The 19,281-nt window shown below is 33.0% G+C and overlaps 1 protein-coding gene across 3 annotated transcripts in view; it reads left to right on the top strand.

The window, feature by feature from the left end:
* TOGARAM1 (TOG array regulator of axonemal microtubules 1) overlaps positions 1-10,640 on the top strand; it is a 90,561-nt gene extending 79,921 nt beyond the window's left edge. The window contains exons 15-22 of one of the 3 annotated variants that reach the window (XM_031952618.1): positions 463-698; positions 1,092-1,250; positions 3,443-3,569; positions 5,336-5,412; positions 6,918-7,104; positions 8,281-8,500; positions 8,732-8,818; positions 9,455-10,640. In XM_031952618.1, the coding sequence (XP_031808478.1) occupies positions 463-698; positions 1,092-1,250; positions 3,443-3,569; positions 5,336-5,412; positions 6,918-7,104; positions 8,281-8,500; positions 8,732-8,818; positions 9,455-9,708 (1,347 nt within the window). In that variant the 3' untranslated portion in view covers positions 9,709-10,640. Of the gene's footprint in view, positions 1-462; positions 699-1,091; positions 1,251-1,494; positions 1,619-3,442; positions 3,570-5,335; positions 5,455-6,917; positions 7,105-8,280; positions 8,501-8,731; positions 8,819-9,454 lie in introns of those variants that run through there. The other 2 variants (XM_031952617.1, XR_004232012.1) reach the window with 2 other exon arrangements.
* The last annotated feature ends 8,641 nt before the right edge of the window (positions 10,641-19,281 follow it).

Below are 19,281 nucleotides of genomic sequence, written 5' to 3'. Positions count from 1 at the left end.
ACCTGGCCCTCTCCCAAGCTTTAGTGAAACCCATACAATAAGCAAGACAGTCTCTTTTCTGAAGAAAATTATGCCCTAATATAGAAATACAAAACATTAAGGGAATGGCAAGGAAAGAGGTTTTTGGTTCTATTGATTTCAATACTTTTTACAGAGCCAGAGTAGGAAAGACAAGAGTATGAATTATTTATTGATGTGGAGATAGAAATACAGGAACATGTAATTGTGAATCAGGGGCTGCCCTGGATATGATAAATTCTAACCAGCCAGAAACCCAACTTCATAGGGCAGGAAGCAGGAATTCTCAAGCAGGAACAGGAAGGTAAAAATGTTACTATTACATTTTGAAATGTGGAAATGCTGAGATTGATTAATATTGGTAAAAAATAGGATTTATATTTTTGTTGATTTGCCTTTTACATTAGCAAGAATTATTCTTATTTCAGATTTTAAAATTTTTAGGTGAAGAATTTACGCTCTGGAGTTTCTCGTGCTGCTGTGGTCTGTTTAGGTGATCTCTTTACTCATCTGAAAAAGAATATGGATCCAGAAATAGATAACACAGTAAAAGTTCTGTTACATAAAGCTGGTGAATCAAACACATTTATAAGAGAAGATGTAGACAAAGCATTGAAGGCTATGGTTAATAATGTAACTCCAGCACGTGCAATTAGTTCTTTAATAAATGGAGGACAAAGGTAATATTCATTAAAAATTGAAATAAGTTTAGCTAAAATGAAATTTCATACTGTCTATACTATAGAGAAAGAGGCAGATTTTAGTCTTATTTACACAACAGTTTAAAAGAAAACAGATGTCTGTCTCAGTCATTTAAAAAACATTTAATGCCTACTATATGCCAGGCACTGTATTAAACCAGGCACTGATTATAATTTTTTTTTTTTTTTTTTTTTTTTGCTATTTGTGCAGGGGTAGCCAATTCAAATTATTAATACCATGCTTCCTTCTTGAGCTTAGAAGAATTGGGGTAGAAGGTTAAGAACAACTTAGTGGTCTTTCTTAAGAACTCTTAACTCTGGTAAATAATTAATCTCATCAATTAGTTTTATTTTACTATAATTTCCTTGCAGTCATTTACACATTGCAGTAAGAAGATGTACAGCCCAGCATTTATCTGATGTGGTAGAGCAAATGGAACCAGAAAGGATTTTATCTGGAACAAAAGACCTGGCTGACAGAATATTGCCAGCTGCTGCTAAATTTGCACAGGACAGCTCACAAGAAACTAGGTGAGCTGATGCTCATAAAATAAATTTAATCTAGTAACATTTGGGATTGGGAAGAATATTTTTGACATGAATAGGAAACTGACTTAAAAGTAGGACACAAAGGGTAGGGCCAAAGGGGAATTTCTCTGAAATGAGAAATGTCAACAGTGGGATCCCTCGGGATTGGTGCTGGGACTGAACTTGTTTAACATTTTTATAAATAACCTGGAAGAAGGAGTGCACAGTGAATTCTCCAAATTTACAGATGACACTACGCACTTCTGGGTAGTGAAATGCCAAGTCACAGGGATGAACTTCAGGAAAACGACACGAGGCTGTATGAGTGGGCAGAAAAGTGGCAGATGAACTTCATTATGGGCAAGTGTAAGGTAATGCATTTAGGGAAACATAATCCAAATTATACTTATAGAATAATGGGCTCCAATTGCTCAGTTAAAATCCAGGAAAGTATTTAAGGGTCATTAAACTTTTCATTGGAAACATGGCCCAGTGTACTATTGCAGTGAAAAGGCCATCAAAGTGCTAGATATCATCAAGATTAACATGGAGGGGAATGTTATTTTACCAATGTCCAGGACCATAATATATTTGGAATACTATGTGCATTTTTTATTCTCCCTCAAGAAAAATAAGGCATAGTAAAAGATGTCTAAAGAAGGGTACTACTAAGATTGAAGGGTTGCTTAAGATTTTTTGATTAGAAAGATAAAGCTTGAAAAGAAATAATGATCAAAATCTATTAAATGATAATTGATAAGTTGATTACAGAGACTTTAAAACATTAAAGGGGATATATTTTAAACATAGAATTACTATTTTACATAGCAGTGAATAAACCTTGGGAACTTATTACTCCTAAAGTGGTACAGCACAGAGAGTGATATAAAGGAAGGATTTAGACAAATTCAGAAATGATAGGAACATGCTATATTATTATGAGAACCTAGGATTCTTTTGGGATATACCCTTTTACTTTCCCTTAATTGCAGTCATTGGGGCTTTATTTTTAATAAATTTTTTTATTCATCTTTGCAATTTTGAAATTATTGTATAATGAAAATTAAGTATTCAAGATGAAATCTTTTTCACTTCATATGTCCCTTATCACTTGGCTATTGACCTTTCTGGATTACAGGATCTTTTTTTTATCCTTAGATCCGTAATTGAGGTTTAAGTAGGTACCATAGTTGTGTCCAAGAAACTTGTAACAGTTTAGGAGTGGTTATCTGGATTGTGAGCCATATTCTGGTTCTAGGGCCATGGGAATGGAAGGATCAAGTTTGTTTTCCCCACATATTCCCATTTTCATATTTCTTTTCTGATAGAGAGGAACATAGAAAGGAAACAGATTTGTTTAGGCTTTCTAAGATCTCAGAGCCTCTTTATCTCTTCCTTTCCCCAAATTATATACCCATACCTAGAAGTGGAGACAAAAGGGGAAAATACATTGGAACTCATATCAGGGCCAGTCCAACACGGCAGCTCTCTGCTTAAAAGAAGTTGGAGTTCCACTTAAGTTCCCCATCTCTACCCCCATTCCACCCCTTGCTGCTGTAAATTCTGCTGGCTTAATTGTGGCACTTGAAATTCATACTGAGAATCATTTCTTTAAAATATTATTTCTAGAAGATTGGTATCAAAATTCACATTTTTTCTGGGAAAAGAGAAGCACGTATATTATCAACATTAATATAGACTTAAACCAGTTAATCAACTATATCCCTAGAAGACAGAGAACAATTTCCTGAGAGATAGGTACACAAAGGACAGGTAAGTTTTCTGTGTGGGTAGATTGAGAAAGAAAAAAATCAAATATATAGAGTTCCTACATAAGATATCAAGCACTAAGTGCGGCAGCTGAGTTGGAAGCTCTAAGGTGGTTGCCAATCAGATTACTGAGCATTGAAGCAAATGCTAAAGCTGTACTTGATCTGCTTCACAGTTTAGCTGAAAGCCAGCCAGTATTGGAAAGCACTATTCCTATAGGTACTCACAAGACTGAGCAAAACAGCTGGCCTTTCATCTAGACTATGATCTAGAACCAGCTGGCCTCAAACATTAGGATATGGTGCTTTCAAATCTCTTTAAAATTATAGCAGCAAGTAGATTTGGGGCTTTAATTAAGAATAATTGTAGCTAATAATACAAACTCTTAAGTCTAAATGATAAAAACACTTCTTACATGTTTGCAGGTATTATGGTCGAAAGATGCTATTCCTCATGATGTCACATCCTAACTTTGATAAATTGCTTGAAAAATATGTCCCATGTAAAGATTTGCTTTATATTAAAGAATCTGTTAAAAACTTACGTCAGAAGGTATGTGAAAAAGATTGGGGGATGGGAGAGAGGGAAAAAAATAGAAATCAAAATCTTATAAAAGCACATGTTGCAAACTTAAAAAAAAAAGACTGGGTTTTAATGAACAATTTAAAAATTGAGAATATTTCACCTTTGATGATTAATAAATAGAAATAACTATTTTCTTTTTCTTCTTCCATAATGTTAACTACTTAGAGCAAATGTTCCTTCAGCAGTAGAGCTCCTGAAATGCAATTTTCCTTGTATAATTAAATCTCTTTATTCTTAGTAGTAGAGCTTTTCTAGATAATAGCTAACCTCATAATGGTGGAATAGATGCTATTTTGATATATTAAAAATGTATTCAATTTAGTATTAGCTTAAATTATCATCACTGAGGGTATCTTTACTCATAACCTTAGGAAATATGCCAAGGAGGGCAAGATCAGTAATAATTGATGAAAGTTAGCCAAAAAAAACCCCAAAATCATGCATTCAGACTTATGATAAACAGTAAGGAGCTATCCAAAGGTTGAAAGGGCTATCTTGGGAAGTACTGGTTTTCCTGTCTTTGGAGATTTTAAAGCAATCATAGCAATTTGTAGGGTTTTAGAAGGAAATTCTTTTTTGACTGTAAATTGGATTAAATGGCTTCTGAGATTCCTTGTAACTCTGATAAAATCTATGGTAGCCAAAAGTTAGGAATAGGTGATTTTATCTGTGATTACACTGGTGTAGAGTACTCTTAGGTGAGGTCGCCACTTTACCAATGCATCTCTATATCAACTCTGAAACTGTAGTCTCAAAGAGCTACTGAAAGGTTAAGGGTCACATAGCTAGCATATATTAGATGAAAAATTTGAACCCAGGTCTTTCTTCCTCAAAGCAAGCTTGCTATCCACTATACCATACTAGTCATTAGAGTCACAGAATTTTAGAACTGGTAAGGGTTTATATGTCTAATCCAACCCCCATCCCCATTCTTTTATTTACTAAATATGAAAGTTCCAATATTTAGATTTCTACCCCAATCAAAAAACTGTTTTTTTGACAAATGAAGCATTTGTGCTTAGAGACTTATTCCAAGTATTATTATCAATGAAAGCATGCTATGTATTCGCTCATGTGTGTACACACACATGCATTTAATGTCATTTACTTGTATGACTTTGGGAATGTCATTTAATATCTCTAAATCTCAGTTTCATCAATTGTAAAGTGAGAAATGTGGACTGAAATCCCATTCTAGCTCTAAATTGATGATTTAGGGTAGAATTTTTGAAACAAATTGGTAGTAAGAAATTATGTACAGTCTTTGAAAGAATGTTGTCATATTGTTTATCTTGTGGAGTTCCACAAGGGTAAAGAAATGTTACATTTTAAGCAAATTTTTAAAAATCATATCTATAAATTTAACATTTGTTCCTATCAACTATTACATGAGCTGCTAAGGCCATAACAGATATCAAGGACAAGACATTTTAGAGATCAACTTACAGGAAACAACTACTGGGTTATTTAGAGTCAAAAACAACTTATGCCACAGACCAATAGTTTATTTCATATTAGCATTCATTATAAAATAATAATTTGCTGCTACTAAATACTGTAAGGATCATCTCATAACTAACAATACACATATAGTAATCATTATTACCATATTAAAACAACTACATAATTGCTGCTATGAAAAATTTGTTTTATCTGTTTTTAATTTTTAAATTACTAGTTCTCTGATTTTAATTGTGTATTATAATTCTTGACTTTCTTTTTTTCACTTTCAGGGTTTAGGAGACATGCCATTAGACACTCCATCAGCCAAAGGGAGGCGTTCTCATGCTGGCAGTGTTGGAAGTACAAGGTCATCCTCTGTTTCTAGAGATGTTCTCAATTCAGCTGAAAGGCAGGATCATTTGATATAGCATATAATTTGGTTAATTACCTTTGCTTTTTACTTGAACTATTTTCCCCCAGAAAAACTGTAAAAATTGAATGGTATGTCAAAAGTTTTAAGTATGACACACAAACTGTGAAGTAATAAGGCAGTTATATGTTTACAGCATTCTTATTGTCACCAAGCAGTTAAGCCTTGGGTATGTTTATCAAACAAATCTACTAGTAAAACATTTTGTTGTCCTATTGTTACATAGCTTAAAGCTTAATATAAGTTTGAATTGGATCTCAAAGTTTTTTTTTTTTTAATCTTTGAGAGTACTGTATTCTTTTTTTTGATAACTGTATAATTATATTATTGAATAGGAGTTCCAAGCCAACATGAAAAAAGCATGTTATGTGATATGTTTCATTGTTTGCATGATAGTACTGCTTTTATGAGACTTTTAGAGAAAACGTGTTCAAAAAAAATTTTTTATAGTTCATCAAAAAAATTAATATCCCAAGATACTGTAGGAAAAAAAAAGGAGGATAGTTTTTGTGAATATACTCTTTTAAGCTCTACAAATAATCTATTTTAGCTTAAATAATATGACACAACATCTTTTCATTGCTTTCTTGCCTTGTGGGAATGACTTTAGATTCTTGATGGCCATACCAACAGAGTACAAGATTAATTAGGTTCATCATACTGAATGGGTTTTAGGTAGGGTTCTGAAAAAAAGCTGGACATGATCTCCAAAAACCAGACTAATTTAAACATAGAGAAATCTAATACCAGCAGGCTGACCACTTAATAAAGAATTTTTTGACAATCACAACTAATCGAACATAAATGCAGCTAAATCTTTATGCTTCTGCAATGACAGTTTCAGAGCAGCAGAGAAAATTGTCTGGTTTAACTTTTTTAGTTATGATAATCATTGCCACCAGCTACCTCCAAATGAAAAGTATTTTTTCCTTAAGTCCTCAGTGTTTATGGGATCATTTTCAGAATTATTTCTATTTAGTCACCATGTAGAATAGAAAAAACCATGGTCACAATATACACTGTTTTTGAAAAAATTCCTCAGATCTAATATTTTCCTGTCCTTTTGAGTAAAGAGGGAATTATTTCTTCCATCATTTAAAAGGATTTATGAGGGGCAGCTAGATGGCACAGTGGATAGAGCACCTGAAGGACCAGAGTTTAAATCTGGTTTCAGACACTTAACACCTCCTAGCTGTGTGACCCTGGGCAAGTCACTTAACTCCAATTCCCTCACAAACAAAATAAGGATTTATGAGTTCTAATAAAATGAAGAAGCCTCAAAAAGATTTTTTCTCCCCATGATACTAAGGGAACAAAACAGAAGATAGTTTTGAGAATCCTGGGAATATAAATTTCAGTTTATTATATATTATGTATTATTGTGGTTGATAACTTTCCAGCAAATTAAGTATGCTACAAATGCTTCTTTTCTTTCCCATTAGGGAGATTATAGACATACGTGAAATAAGAAAAACTGTTCCCCGCAGTTCTTTAGAAAGTGCTGAATATATTAAGGTCCTAACAGGTTTATTAAATGCAAAAGACTTCCGAGATCGAATTAATGGGATCAAGCAACTTTTATCAGACACTGAGAGCAATCAAGAACTTGTTGTTGGAAACATTGTAAAGGTTAGTATGAAAAAAGTATATGCAGCAATTAAGCTTCACTCTCTGTGTAGGTGAATAAATAAATTTAAAATATGTAACCGGATAATTTTATCCTTTTGTTTTGAAATCATGAAAATTAGAGCTAATACGAAGAATAAGACTTAGAAAGTAAGCCTATCTTTTCAATAGCAAGATGATTCAGAGCCATTCCAATGGTTTTGTGATAGAGAGAGCCCTCTGCATCCAGAGAGAAAACTGTGGGGACTGAGTGCAGATCACAACATAATGTTTTCACTTTCTGTTGTGGTTATTGCTTACCTTTTGTTTTTTTTTTTTCTCATTTTTTCTTTTTTAATCTGATTTTTTTTGTGTGATATTTGTGAAGAATTGCACATGTTTAATCTATTTTGGATTATTTCCTGTCTCAGGAAGGGGAAGAAAATTTGGAACATAACATTTTGCAAGGGTTACAGGGTTGAAAATTATGCATATCTATGCATATGTTTTGAAAATTAAAAGTGTTAAGAAAAAAAAGTCCTAGCTGATAAAAAGAAAGAAAAGCAAGACTAATTTAGAAGAGAATAAGACGTTAAAATGAACTTAATGTCTATAATAGTGTTATATGGAGAAGTCCAATTTGCTCAAAGGAAACCCTTTATGTGTGGTTTTAAAATTAATTTGCAACTGACCTTAATTCAAGTCTATGTGAACTTCAATTACATTAACACTATCAGAATATTATGCACATCTATATTTTAGATAAAGATTTGTGACACCAGAATTAAAACATTACTTGTTCTTTCATTTGAAATTAATTTATCTTCTTTTGTATTAATATAATAAAGTGATTTATTATTTAAGTCAATATGTGATCTTAGCGATATGGGCATAGATTTCCTGTCCTGCTTTATAACTAGAATTAAGATTTTTAACAGAATTGTAATACTGAAATTCAGTACTACTCCAGTATCTTTGTCAAGAAAATTCCAAATGAATTTACAAAGAGTTGAACAGAACTAAAACAGCTCAAAAACATAGTACCTGAAAAACTAATATATGCAAACCACTTTGCATATATTAACCTTGTGAGACACTACTGAAATGACTGGACAATAACAAGAAATCTAGAGTTAGTGTTAATGATTTTTTAAAAAATTTTCCCATTTCATTATTTAATGTCATTAACTTTATTTTCAGATCTTTGATGCATTTAAATCTCGACTACATGACTCAAATAGTAAAGTAAATCTAATAGCTCTGGAAACAATGCATAAAATGATTCCTTTGCTCAGAGATAACTTATCACCTGTAATCAACATGCTCATTCCAGCAATAGTGGATAACAATCTAAATTCCAAGAATCCAGGAATTTATGCTGCTGCCACAAATGTTATTCATGCTCTGAGTCAGCATATTGGTAAGAAATTTAAATTTAAAGCTAAAAAAAATTTACATTTAATTTGAGAAAATGTTCCTACTCTTTTTATTTCTCAATTTCTTCAAACACATTAGTCTAGTAAAGAATTTTAAATTAATTACTTGGTTTTATTATTATGTAATTATATCTGCATTCTAGAAATAAATGTTTTTCTGCCTTTTAATGAAAAATTAATATTACATAACTATATGCAATTTCTCTTTTATTTAGACAATTATCTACTTCTACAGCCTTTCTGTACCAAAGCACAGTTTTTAAATGGAAAAGCAAAACAAGATATGACTGAAAAACTTGCTGGTAAATATGTTGGATTTACATTGTAAATTGTGATTGTAATCCAATTACATTGGATTTGATGATGATGATGATGATGGATATTTACTTGTGTATTAATAGATAATCAGTATTTAAAAACCTACCTGATTAAGCATCATTTTGCCTTAAAATTAAAGCCAGTCATGTTATGTACCCCAAGACTTTTTAGAACATTATAAAGCATTTTTTAATGGTTTCTGTCTTCTTAGTACTGCTTTTTTTTAAAGGCTGTAAGAGAAGTCCTTATGAAGCCCTGAAAAACAGAAATTATCTACAAGATAGAGAATATGCCCCCTCGGTATTTTTCTCATTATGATCTATGATTTAGAATGTAGCTTTTTCTTTGTAATGGAATATAATTTTCATTCAGAAAGGATCTCAGTGTGAAGTGAGGGTTTGGTTCCAATATTCCTGTTCTTCTGAAATTAATTCATTATACCAAAAGTTGTAGTATGTTTTATTTTGTTACTGATTTTGAAGTAGACTCAATTTTTTATTTTCATTCTTTAGTAAATTTTGTAACACTTTTTTGTATTGTAAGTTGTATTTTAGATATTTTTAATTAAAATGAACTGAATTACAAGTTATTTACTCACATGCCATATTGTTGCATTTCAGATCTTGTTATGGATCTCTATCAAAGGAAACCTCATGCTATAGAACAGAAGGTGTTGGCTGTTCTTTGGCATTTATTAAGCAACATGACAAATAGTGGCTCACTACCTGGAGCTGGAGGAAATATCCGAACAGCCACAGCTAAATTATCAAAAGCACTTTTTGCACAAATGGGTCAAGGTCTATTAAACCAGGCTGCATCTCAGCCACCACAGATTAAAAAGAGTTTAGAAGAATTGCTTGAAATGACAACTTAAAATGAATTATGTATGTTACTCCATTAATGTGTAATGCAATAAGATAGGCTAAAAATACTTGTTTACATGAAGACAGATGGAGCCTTTTTAAAGTTAAATTGTCACGGTACCTACACTTTTCATTTAGAAACTATCTAGAATGACAACTCTTGACAACTTGTAAAGCACACCTCTGTCTCATACTAGTGACTACCACTCATGATCAAACCTATAACACATATGAAACAATCAGTATAACACTCACAAATTCTGTTTGAGAACACATGGAATGAATTCATCTTTTAACAATTATAAAGTCCTGCTCATTTGCACTCCTCTGTAGAAATGACAGTATGTTGCCCTATATGTACAATTAGATTTGTAATTAAAAATATACTTTTTATTATGTAATCATGTTCTGATATGTCTTATTACTTAGCCTTATTTTACAAAAGTAGAAAAAAGTCATTGAAATATATGTACCACAAAAAGGGATTTGTTTGCTACTTGTTAAAAAAAAAAGAGAGAGAGAGAGAGATGTATTTCTTAAATCAGTCCACCAATTTGATTGTGCAGTATTAGCTTGCTATTGCTGATATGTTGATGTAATATATTTGTTAAACTATTGGGCATTACCATCTATGAAACTGTAAGATTTAAATAACATAATAAAGCATGAAAACAAATTTTTAGGAAACAAATTTTCAAATATTTTAAAGTACACGTTTATTTAAGAGAACGTGTTAACTATAACTTCCATATCTTTATGTGAAAACACTAAATTTTCTCTCTGTCCAAACATTTATAAAGGTATTATATCTGTGCCCACTTGTCTAATTTTCAACAATAGTGCCAGGTCTTCTATAGATTTTCTCAAGGTTATCCAGCTACAAGTACTGTACTACATTTTAAAAAGGAAAAGGAATGTTATAAAATAAAGGGATTTATTTCTGTAGATGTGTGAGGTGTTGTTTTTCCTCCCCCCAAAATGGAAAAATAATAAAATGTTTGTCTTAAGGTTCATAAACTCTTTTTATGGTTTCCAATTTTGAAAGTAATGAGCAGATTAATCTTCAGATCCCTAAAACATTCAGGACTGAAAAAATATGCAGATACACTTAATAGTAAAGCAAATAGATTGACTGTAAAGTGATGGAAAATTATTAATATTATATTATGAGAATAGGATTACAGTAAAAACAAATATACTGCTTATGGAAGAGTGGGTGCCTTGGCATTTAGAATGATGATTTTTTTTTCAAGAGATAGTCCCCAACTCAAAATTCCTGTATAAGTAGAAGTCCAATTTACCTATGTGATGATATATTTTGGATTGGTAGCATTTCAAGGTTTAAAATATCTAACTGAATTACTAATTTTTATAGTTCTGGAGATGACGGCAACACCTAATTGAACTTTTCTAATATGCTACTTGACATATTTGTTGTTAACACAGTTCATCCAGTTCTGGCCAATCAAATCTGATTTTGGGGTATAAAGGAATGTGCAGCTTCAGCCATTAGGAAAAAAGTTGTTAGTTTGCTTCTATAATTTTTATACTTCTTGTGTTTATTTTAGATTTAGTTGTTGGCTTTCTATTTTTAAAAAATGTACATTCATCTCATTTTCTGTTTTGTTAATAGTGTATGTTTGGAAGAATAGAATTTTTTCTAGAGGATTGCTTTATCTACATCCCAGAATAGATACTCTGCAAACAAAAACAAATTTAAAAAATACTGTAGAAATTAGAAACTAAACTATAAGCGGGTTCTTTGGAAAGACTTAAAAGGGATAAACCTTTAATCTGATTTTAAAAGAGGGCAAGAAATCAAACCAACAAAGTAACACATGAACAAGGTAAAATTAGAGGTGGAGGTGGGGAGGGGGGGAGAGACAGATGTAATAATATGATCAGAGAAGGAGACAGATTTACTTGGGAGAATTAGGCTCTTCAGATAGGATAGTACTCAGCCAATAGGGAACTCCCATTCAATTATTCTTCACATAAGGGAACTACCAAAGAAGAGGAAAGTAAGAAGATCAATCAACCCTGATAGCTTCACAGGAGAATTCAAACTTTTAAGGAATAATTAGTATCAATAGTGATGAGATCAGAAGAGCAAATCCTAATTCATGAAGTACAAGGCACTTGTGATAAATTAACAAGGGTTTTTCTCCTTGCCAAAACTTTTCTCCTTTATTTAAGAGAAGAGGTTACAGACTAAATGAAGGGATAAAAGAGGCAGCAGGAGTGGTAAATAGAAATAGTTATGGGAGAGCAATAGAATTAGCAAGTAAAGGAGTTTGGAAGAAAACATTAAAGGTATATGCCATGAGATGCATCATTGACTGTCAGGCTAAATCCATAGAAAAGTTTAGCAGAAAATACAGAATTGGCTATAATAAGGAGAAAGATGCTATTAAAGGGAAGACATGAGGAGGGAGAGAATACCTCATAAGCTGACTTAGTCCCCCAAAGGATTTGATCTACAGATCTTCTTCATAAGCATATCTTTTATAAGGGAAATATTACTTTGTGGATTCCTCAGGGGAGGAGGAGAAATACCTGGAAAGAGTTAGGGAGAAAAAGATGTATATATTGTTGCTGAGACTGCCTTAAAGATATTCTGAGAAAACTTGGTTCCCATGGAGCTTAACAAAACAGTCTGGGAAGTTCCCATCATAGGTATCTAAAAGATGCTAATCGCAGTCGGGAATCATCATAGTTACCCTAACTATAGTAATAAGACAGACCAGGAAATTTAAATTCCCATTTTAACATTTTAGCATTCCCTGAATAAAGGAGAGAGCATAACCTGATTTCAGGATTCACATCAAATAATATACAAATTATTCTCAAAAATTGAAAAAGCATCCTCAGATTTTTTATCAGACAAATACAGTCTAGTTCTTAAAGGAAAGAGGGAATAAAAGAAAAACTGATAAAAATCTTTTTAAATGATTTAATATAACAAACTGCAGTCAAAAAAAAATCATGAATGGGTTGAATGTATGCCAGGAATAAGAAATAGGGCTCCTTTACTAGATAAAATAAAATTCATTTTGAAAAATAAAAGATCTGGACCATAACAGTCATCAACATCATCTAGTATTGATTTAAAGAGAAAAGGAGATCAGTGGAACAGACTAGCCAAGCAAGAATCAGAAACAATGGAACTCAGTTATCCAATGTTTGGTAAATGGAACACGAACTAGTTAGGGAAGAACTCTTGACAAAAACTACTGGGAAATCTTTGGGCGGAAATTAGTCTTAGACCAACACTTTACATCATACTCTGTAACACCTAAAATATGTGAACTTAACATTAAAGAAAAAAATAACCATTATGTACCTTTCACAGCTATCATTGGAAGATGTATTATTCATCAAACAAAAAAGAGACAACTACAGAAGAATAAAAACCGTAATGTGAATTACAGCTGAAAAATTCCTGTGGGGATTGTGGGTGTTAAACCCAAAAAAATATATTAGGGGTTTCTTAAAACCCATATTTCTTTCCTAAATGGCCTACTAAAGGATGGTGTTTGAGGAAGTGCAACCAGACTCCCCAGATAGAGCCTTAAATCATCAGGGAGGTGATACTATGACATGCAAGTGAATTGGATTTGAGTCGAGAAAATTGAATTAGAACTACAAAGAAATGAAACTTAAGCAGGAAAAATTAAATTAAAATCCAAGAAATGGAGGTTAGGATGCAGCACAAGGAAATAAAAGAATGAAATCAGAGTGTGGGTTTTAGATTTGAAAAGGAAAGAAAAATATCAAGGGTGGAGATTTCGAAAACGCCAGATACTTGTGAGAGATAAAGGTAGAGAACCACTTACAATTGCTGGGGGGCAGAGATTTAAACTATCTTACTTCAGATAAAATAGTACTCAGCCAATAGAGAATCAGGAAGGAGTAGTTCTACTTCCAAATAAGGTGAATGCCAAGGAAGGAGTAATGAGGTGCTGAGGGTAGAGATTCACACTCTAGGAAGATCATGCACTCCTTTAGGGTTGTGTCACTAAGCTCATGAGGCATCAAGGGAGAGTTGCGTTTTCGATATAAAAAGAAGACAAGACTGATTCCAGGTGTTTCTTCTCTGTGCATCACCCACATCTGCAGTTATGTAATTAAAGATTAAAGCCTTCCCAACTCCTATAGCTGGAATGTGCTCCCTCTTCATCTCTGTCTCCTGCTAAAGTCCCACTTTCTACAGAAAGTCTTTCCCAGTGCTTGATTCATTGATTATATCCAATTTATCTTGCACTAAAGCTTGTTTTTACCTCATTTGTATGTTTTACTCCCTAGAGACTGTTCAAAGGGATTGGCTTTTATCTTTCTTTGTATATCATATGCATAGCACAGAGTGATAAATATGGACACTCATCATACTTTTGTCTGGACTGTTCCAACAGTGACCATTCTTATCTTTTATTTTTGCTATTTGCAAGTTGTGAAGTGTCATCTCAGTCATTCATCAGCCTGCTCATCATTTCCTACAGAAGGATAATAATCCTGAAATGGACAAAAGACTGGCCCCCTCATCCCTGGGTCAGGGAAGCCTCAGGCTTATAGGAAAATGTTGCTTAAACTAAATTAAGGGAAGTGTTTTACAAAGGGCTTGCTCAACTATATTCAGACAGAATGCTTACTTAACAATGTCAGACATCCTGTAAGCCTCCTATTTTTCCCTCTGTAAGCAGAAAGTCGAGTCACTGTAACGGCAAGGCTGTACAAGGATGCTTATAAGCCTGTCTCTACTTCGGTTTGGGGCAGTTCTCTGCTGAGAGTTCCATCCTGGCTGGTAATAAACGATTTCTAAATTACAAACAACTTGGCTGTCCTGAATTTTATTGCCTGGGCTATCTCAGTCCTTTACATTTATGTGCCATAATTTATTCAGCCATTACCCAACTCATGGACATTCACTGAATTTCCAGTTTTTGGAGAGACTTTTAACAAGAAAACCAACCAGTAGACTATTGCAATATTCCGGGCATTGTTGGTGATGAATCAGCCCAATTATTTTATAAAATAATTTTAATTATCTGAATAATTGTGAATAAATGAAGAAAATATCCATAGCCTTTTACCTAGAGATTTCATTATTAGGTTTATATTCCATAAGGGCCATAGATAGTCCTGATAAACATCAAAGTTTTTATGGTAACATTTCCTTATTAGCCAAAAAATGGAACCAAAGTAGATAGCTATTAAGTAGCAAATCTCTAAATAAATTGTAGCAGATTAATATAATGGAATTAATTGCTGTGCTGCAAGAAATGACAAATGTGATGAATACAGAGAAACATGAAATGATCTATATGAGCTGATGCAAAAGGAAGTAGCAAAACAACAAAAAAAGATATACACAATGACTATAATACAAATGAAAAGAATACCCAAAGAATTAAAATTGAATATTGCAAAATTATATAGAATCGACATGTCTAGAAAGAAAAGATACTCCCACCCCAGCCTTTTGCAGAGGTGAGATTCAGTTCATAAATGTTGCACATTGCATATATTCAGATTGCTTCAATATATTGATTAGTTATTATGATCCCCCCCCCCCAATTTTTGTGTCTTTAAAAAATTTATCCTCTGAGATGACTGACCCTAAGAGTAGAGATACTGGGGAGGATTATAGTGATTAAAAAAAATTATAAACCAAGAAATGAATAACAACATTTTAAAAGAAGAATTGGTAGACATTGGACAAAGTGAACACTAAAAAATATAAATTAAGTCAGGCTTAGTAGACATGGAAAAATTCTTATTAACATTTTGAGACATGTATAGTCATTATCAACTTAATAAAAAGCAGCATTTGTAAAATTTTTAACCATGGAGTGTAATTAAAATAATTGAACCCAAATGTATAAATGAGTAACTCAAAATAAAAAAATGGGAAATGAACAAAAATAATGGCATTGCCTCAGATTAGAATGCTTTCATCTAATTTAACCACTATAAATTAGTTGCCACAACAAGATCAAAAGAGCCTAGAAAATGCCTTAGTTTGCCTAGTCAGCAAACATCTGACATAATTGGCAAACAGAGATAGCTACTAAAGTCAACACCCATTTAAAATATAGGATGAATAATCATGAGTAATCCTGTCTCATAAAACAGTAAATGTTAAGACAAGTTTGAAGAATATGTGGGAAAATATTCAATCAAACAAAGTCATCTCAAGGGCATAAAGGATTTATAAATAAAAAGACTACAAACAGGGGGAAAAAATGGAAAGGAGTAGAATGATAATCTCTAAGGTGCTTAATGGAGTTAGAAAGGGTCCTAAAGAAAGAATTGAAATGAGAAAAACAGCCAGATTGGATTTTATATAAAGAAAACTTGTGCTGGAGACACTAGTGAGAATTTTGAAAAACTGATATAGATATAAAGTATCTAAAGGAGAAGGAGACACCAAAGGTGTGGGAAAATATTTCAGAACCTATTCATGCTAAAAAGAAAAGAAAGAAAAAAGGAAATGAGAGGAGAGAACTAAAGAAAGGAGAGAGAAGAGGAAAACAAGGAAGAAAAAAAGTGAAAAAAAAAGGAAGGAGAGGAAGGAAGGAAGAAAAAAAGAAAAAAAAATTGAAAGAACATGAGAAAATCTATAATTGATAACCTATGTGCTTACTTTCACCAGCTATATACCATCCTTTGCCTTGTACATCTCTCTTTTTAAATCAATTTTTTGGACATATTTTGCATCTTTATTAAAAATATAAAGCTCCGTTGTCAATCCAAGGACATATGAAAGAGATAAACAGATATGTGTATGTGTCCTTGAATATATAATAAGGACCACAAAGGGGAAATCCAAGTGATATATTCACATTCCAAGATATGCCACAGGAAATTACGTAAAAAAGTGTTGTTGTTTTTTTTAAGAAAATATATTATTGAAGCAGGTTGTGGTCCCTTTAAGAAACTATTTTCCATTGATCTGTGATTCCTTTCAGATTCTCAGCACCTCCTGGCTGAGGCATATCCCCACCAGACAAGTTGTCTTTCCAGGGTGTCAGAGCCTTTGATTCAATTACAAATCCTGGTCAAAAAGCATCCCTTTGAATTCCAATAGGAGATCTGGGTTTGTCCCAGCCCCCACTGGTTCTGATCAGTCGGGCTGTCCCAGCCGCGACCAAGACACCCAATATAATAAGCTTCCGTCAACTAAAGTCTTTGAAGATGGACCTTGGCAGTTCCCTTTGCTGCCAGAATCTCCTGTCCACTGAGAACTGCATTCTCAGTGTAAAATTCCATTTTCCATAGATCTGTCCACTGGAATACTCTTTCCAGTGCCATCCTCTCTTTACCCTCACCTGTTTCCCTAACCAGACTTTATGCCTCTCTGCCAGGATTTCTAACCTTACTTCCAATCCCCATAATAAACCTCTTTTATCAATCTAGGTTTTTGGGTCTGTAAATTCCTTTATAGAGAATCCCTGAGACGCCAGAAGGGAGTCCCTAAAACTTCCTTCCCTTGTGCTGAATCCCAAGGGGTTGCCAGGGAACCAAACCTCTCCATTTGGTTCCCTGAACCCTGAACCTGCCACTAAATCTTATCATTTAACTCCCTGACCACCAGAAATCCTAATCTCATTTTCATTCCCTAAATCTAGACCTTATCATTATGATATATTTTATGAAATAAGGTCTCTATAAGTCTTACAACAGCACAAATCAACTAAGAAAACATTCAATGACAAAGCTTTTTTAAAAAAAAGAATTGAATAGTTTTAGAAATTCACTTAAACATAGGAACTTTCACTGATGTTGCTATATATGTATTCAGTGATTAAGTAGAAATACAAGTTGAGTAGGCTTTACTATTTAATGCTGATTTTATCACCTTAATGAAGTGCTATTATCTATTACCAACAAAGTGATTTTAATTGCGACTCTTGTACAAAAAACAATCTTGATATCTAGAAGCAAATGAAAATTATAATTATTTCTACTCAGTATATTTCTTGTTGAATTGCAGTCATGTTGGATGGTTTTAAACTCAGCTAAGCAGTGATAAGTGGAATTATTACTGTTTATATTATGATATATATTATTATTATATCATTACAATAATAAATTATACTATCACATGATTTTGGTTACATCAGACACATTTTTCTTTTCCAATCATCTTCAAGAATAGGGAAAAACCTTCAGATGCAAAGGTTTGTATTATATTTTTTCATATGTTCTCAAAAATGTAGAAAAATTTTGGCCAATTTCATTCAGAGACAATTATAACTTTGCTATTAAGCCCTCAATTGGGGTTCTAATTTTCTATGAACACACGAAAAGGAAAAAAAAGTCAATAAATTAAAAAGCACTGCAACATGATTTTCAATAAACCCAAGAACAAATACTGGCCTAAGGACTTGATTTTTTTTTTAAATAGCTGAGATAATTGGAACACAGGGCAGCTGGGTGACACAGTAGATACAGTTTGGGGCCTTGGGTCGAGAAGACCTGAATTCAAATTTAAAATCAGACATTTATATTACTGCCTTTAGGTAAGTCATTTAAGGCTGTTTGCTTCAGTTTATCACTTAACCTGTAAAATGAGCTAGGAAAGAAAATGGGAAACCAATGCAGTATCTTTGCCAAGATACACTTTTCTTCTTCCACAAACAAAAAGGGAGGTCATGAAGAGTTAGATATGACTGAAAACAAATGAATGCTAAAAATTTGAAGTCTTGCAGAAATTAGATTTAGAACATTTAACACTATAAACCCCATTATAAACTTCCAATGAATACATGACCTAGATATAAAAGTTTCTATAAGTTAGGCTGCAATGCTGGAGAAACTGAGGCAAAATAGAGATTAGAAAGTTTTTAATATTTTATCTGAAAGGAAGAGATTTACTGGGACCAAATGAATACATGGTTTGGTCCCAGGGCTGAATGAGACTATCCTCTCCAAGAATCCAGCATCCAATAGCCAATTAGAGTTCTCAATGACATATTTATACACAGTAGCTAAACAAAGACAAGGGGGTGTAGTCCAAACTCTGATGATCAGGAATCTCCAGGCAGGAACCATCAACTTGGCTCTGACAGGTTGGGGGATAGAACCATAAATTCTAACAAGCTGGGAATTAAGAAAGTCTCTGACAAGAGACAGAATATCTGGATTCCCTCTTTTTGAGTTTATACATTGACAATTTATAACCTCTGAGTTATACCAGTCTTAATGAACTGGAGGGGGGGGGGGCGTTGCAAGTAAGGGGATTGAGGCAGAACAGGTAAGGAAACTGAGGCAGGACCAATTAGGGAAATTGAGGCAAACCAATTAGGGAAACTGAGTCAGGACAATTAGAAGAGAACTGTGGCACAACTAGACGAGAAACAAAGGAGATAACTCTCACAAGTAAAGAACTTTTACTTATTTCATTATGCGTCAGTCAATCCCATTTATCAAATGAAAAAGAGGCAATTGAAAGAGAGCAAAAGAACACTCGAGTCCATAAAATAGAAAAAATTCTGTACATGAAAAAAGGAAATGTATTTAGAATGAGAAAGGAAACAGTTAACGAGAAAAAAATCTACAACACATTTTTCTGATTTTATATA

This window comes from Sarcophilus harrisii, chromosome 2 (assembly GCF_902635505.1).
Source record: "Sarcophilus harrisii chromosome 2, mSarHar1.11, whole genome shotgun sequence".
NCBI lineage: Eukaryota > Metazoa > Chordata > Mammalia > Dasyuromorphia > Dasyuridae > Sarcophilus > Sarcophilus harrisii.
Note: the sequence above shows the minus strand (reverse complement) of the source record. Positions and strands in the feature narration are given on the sequence as shown.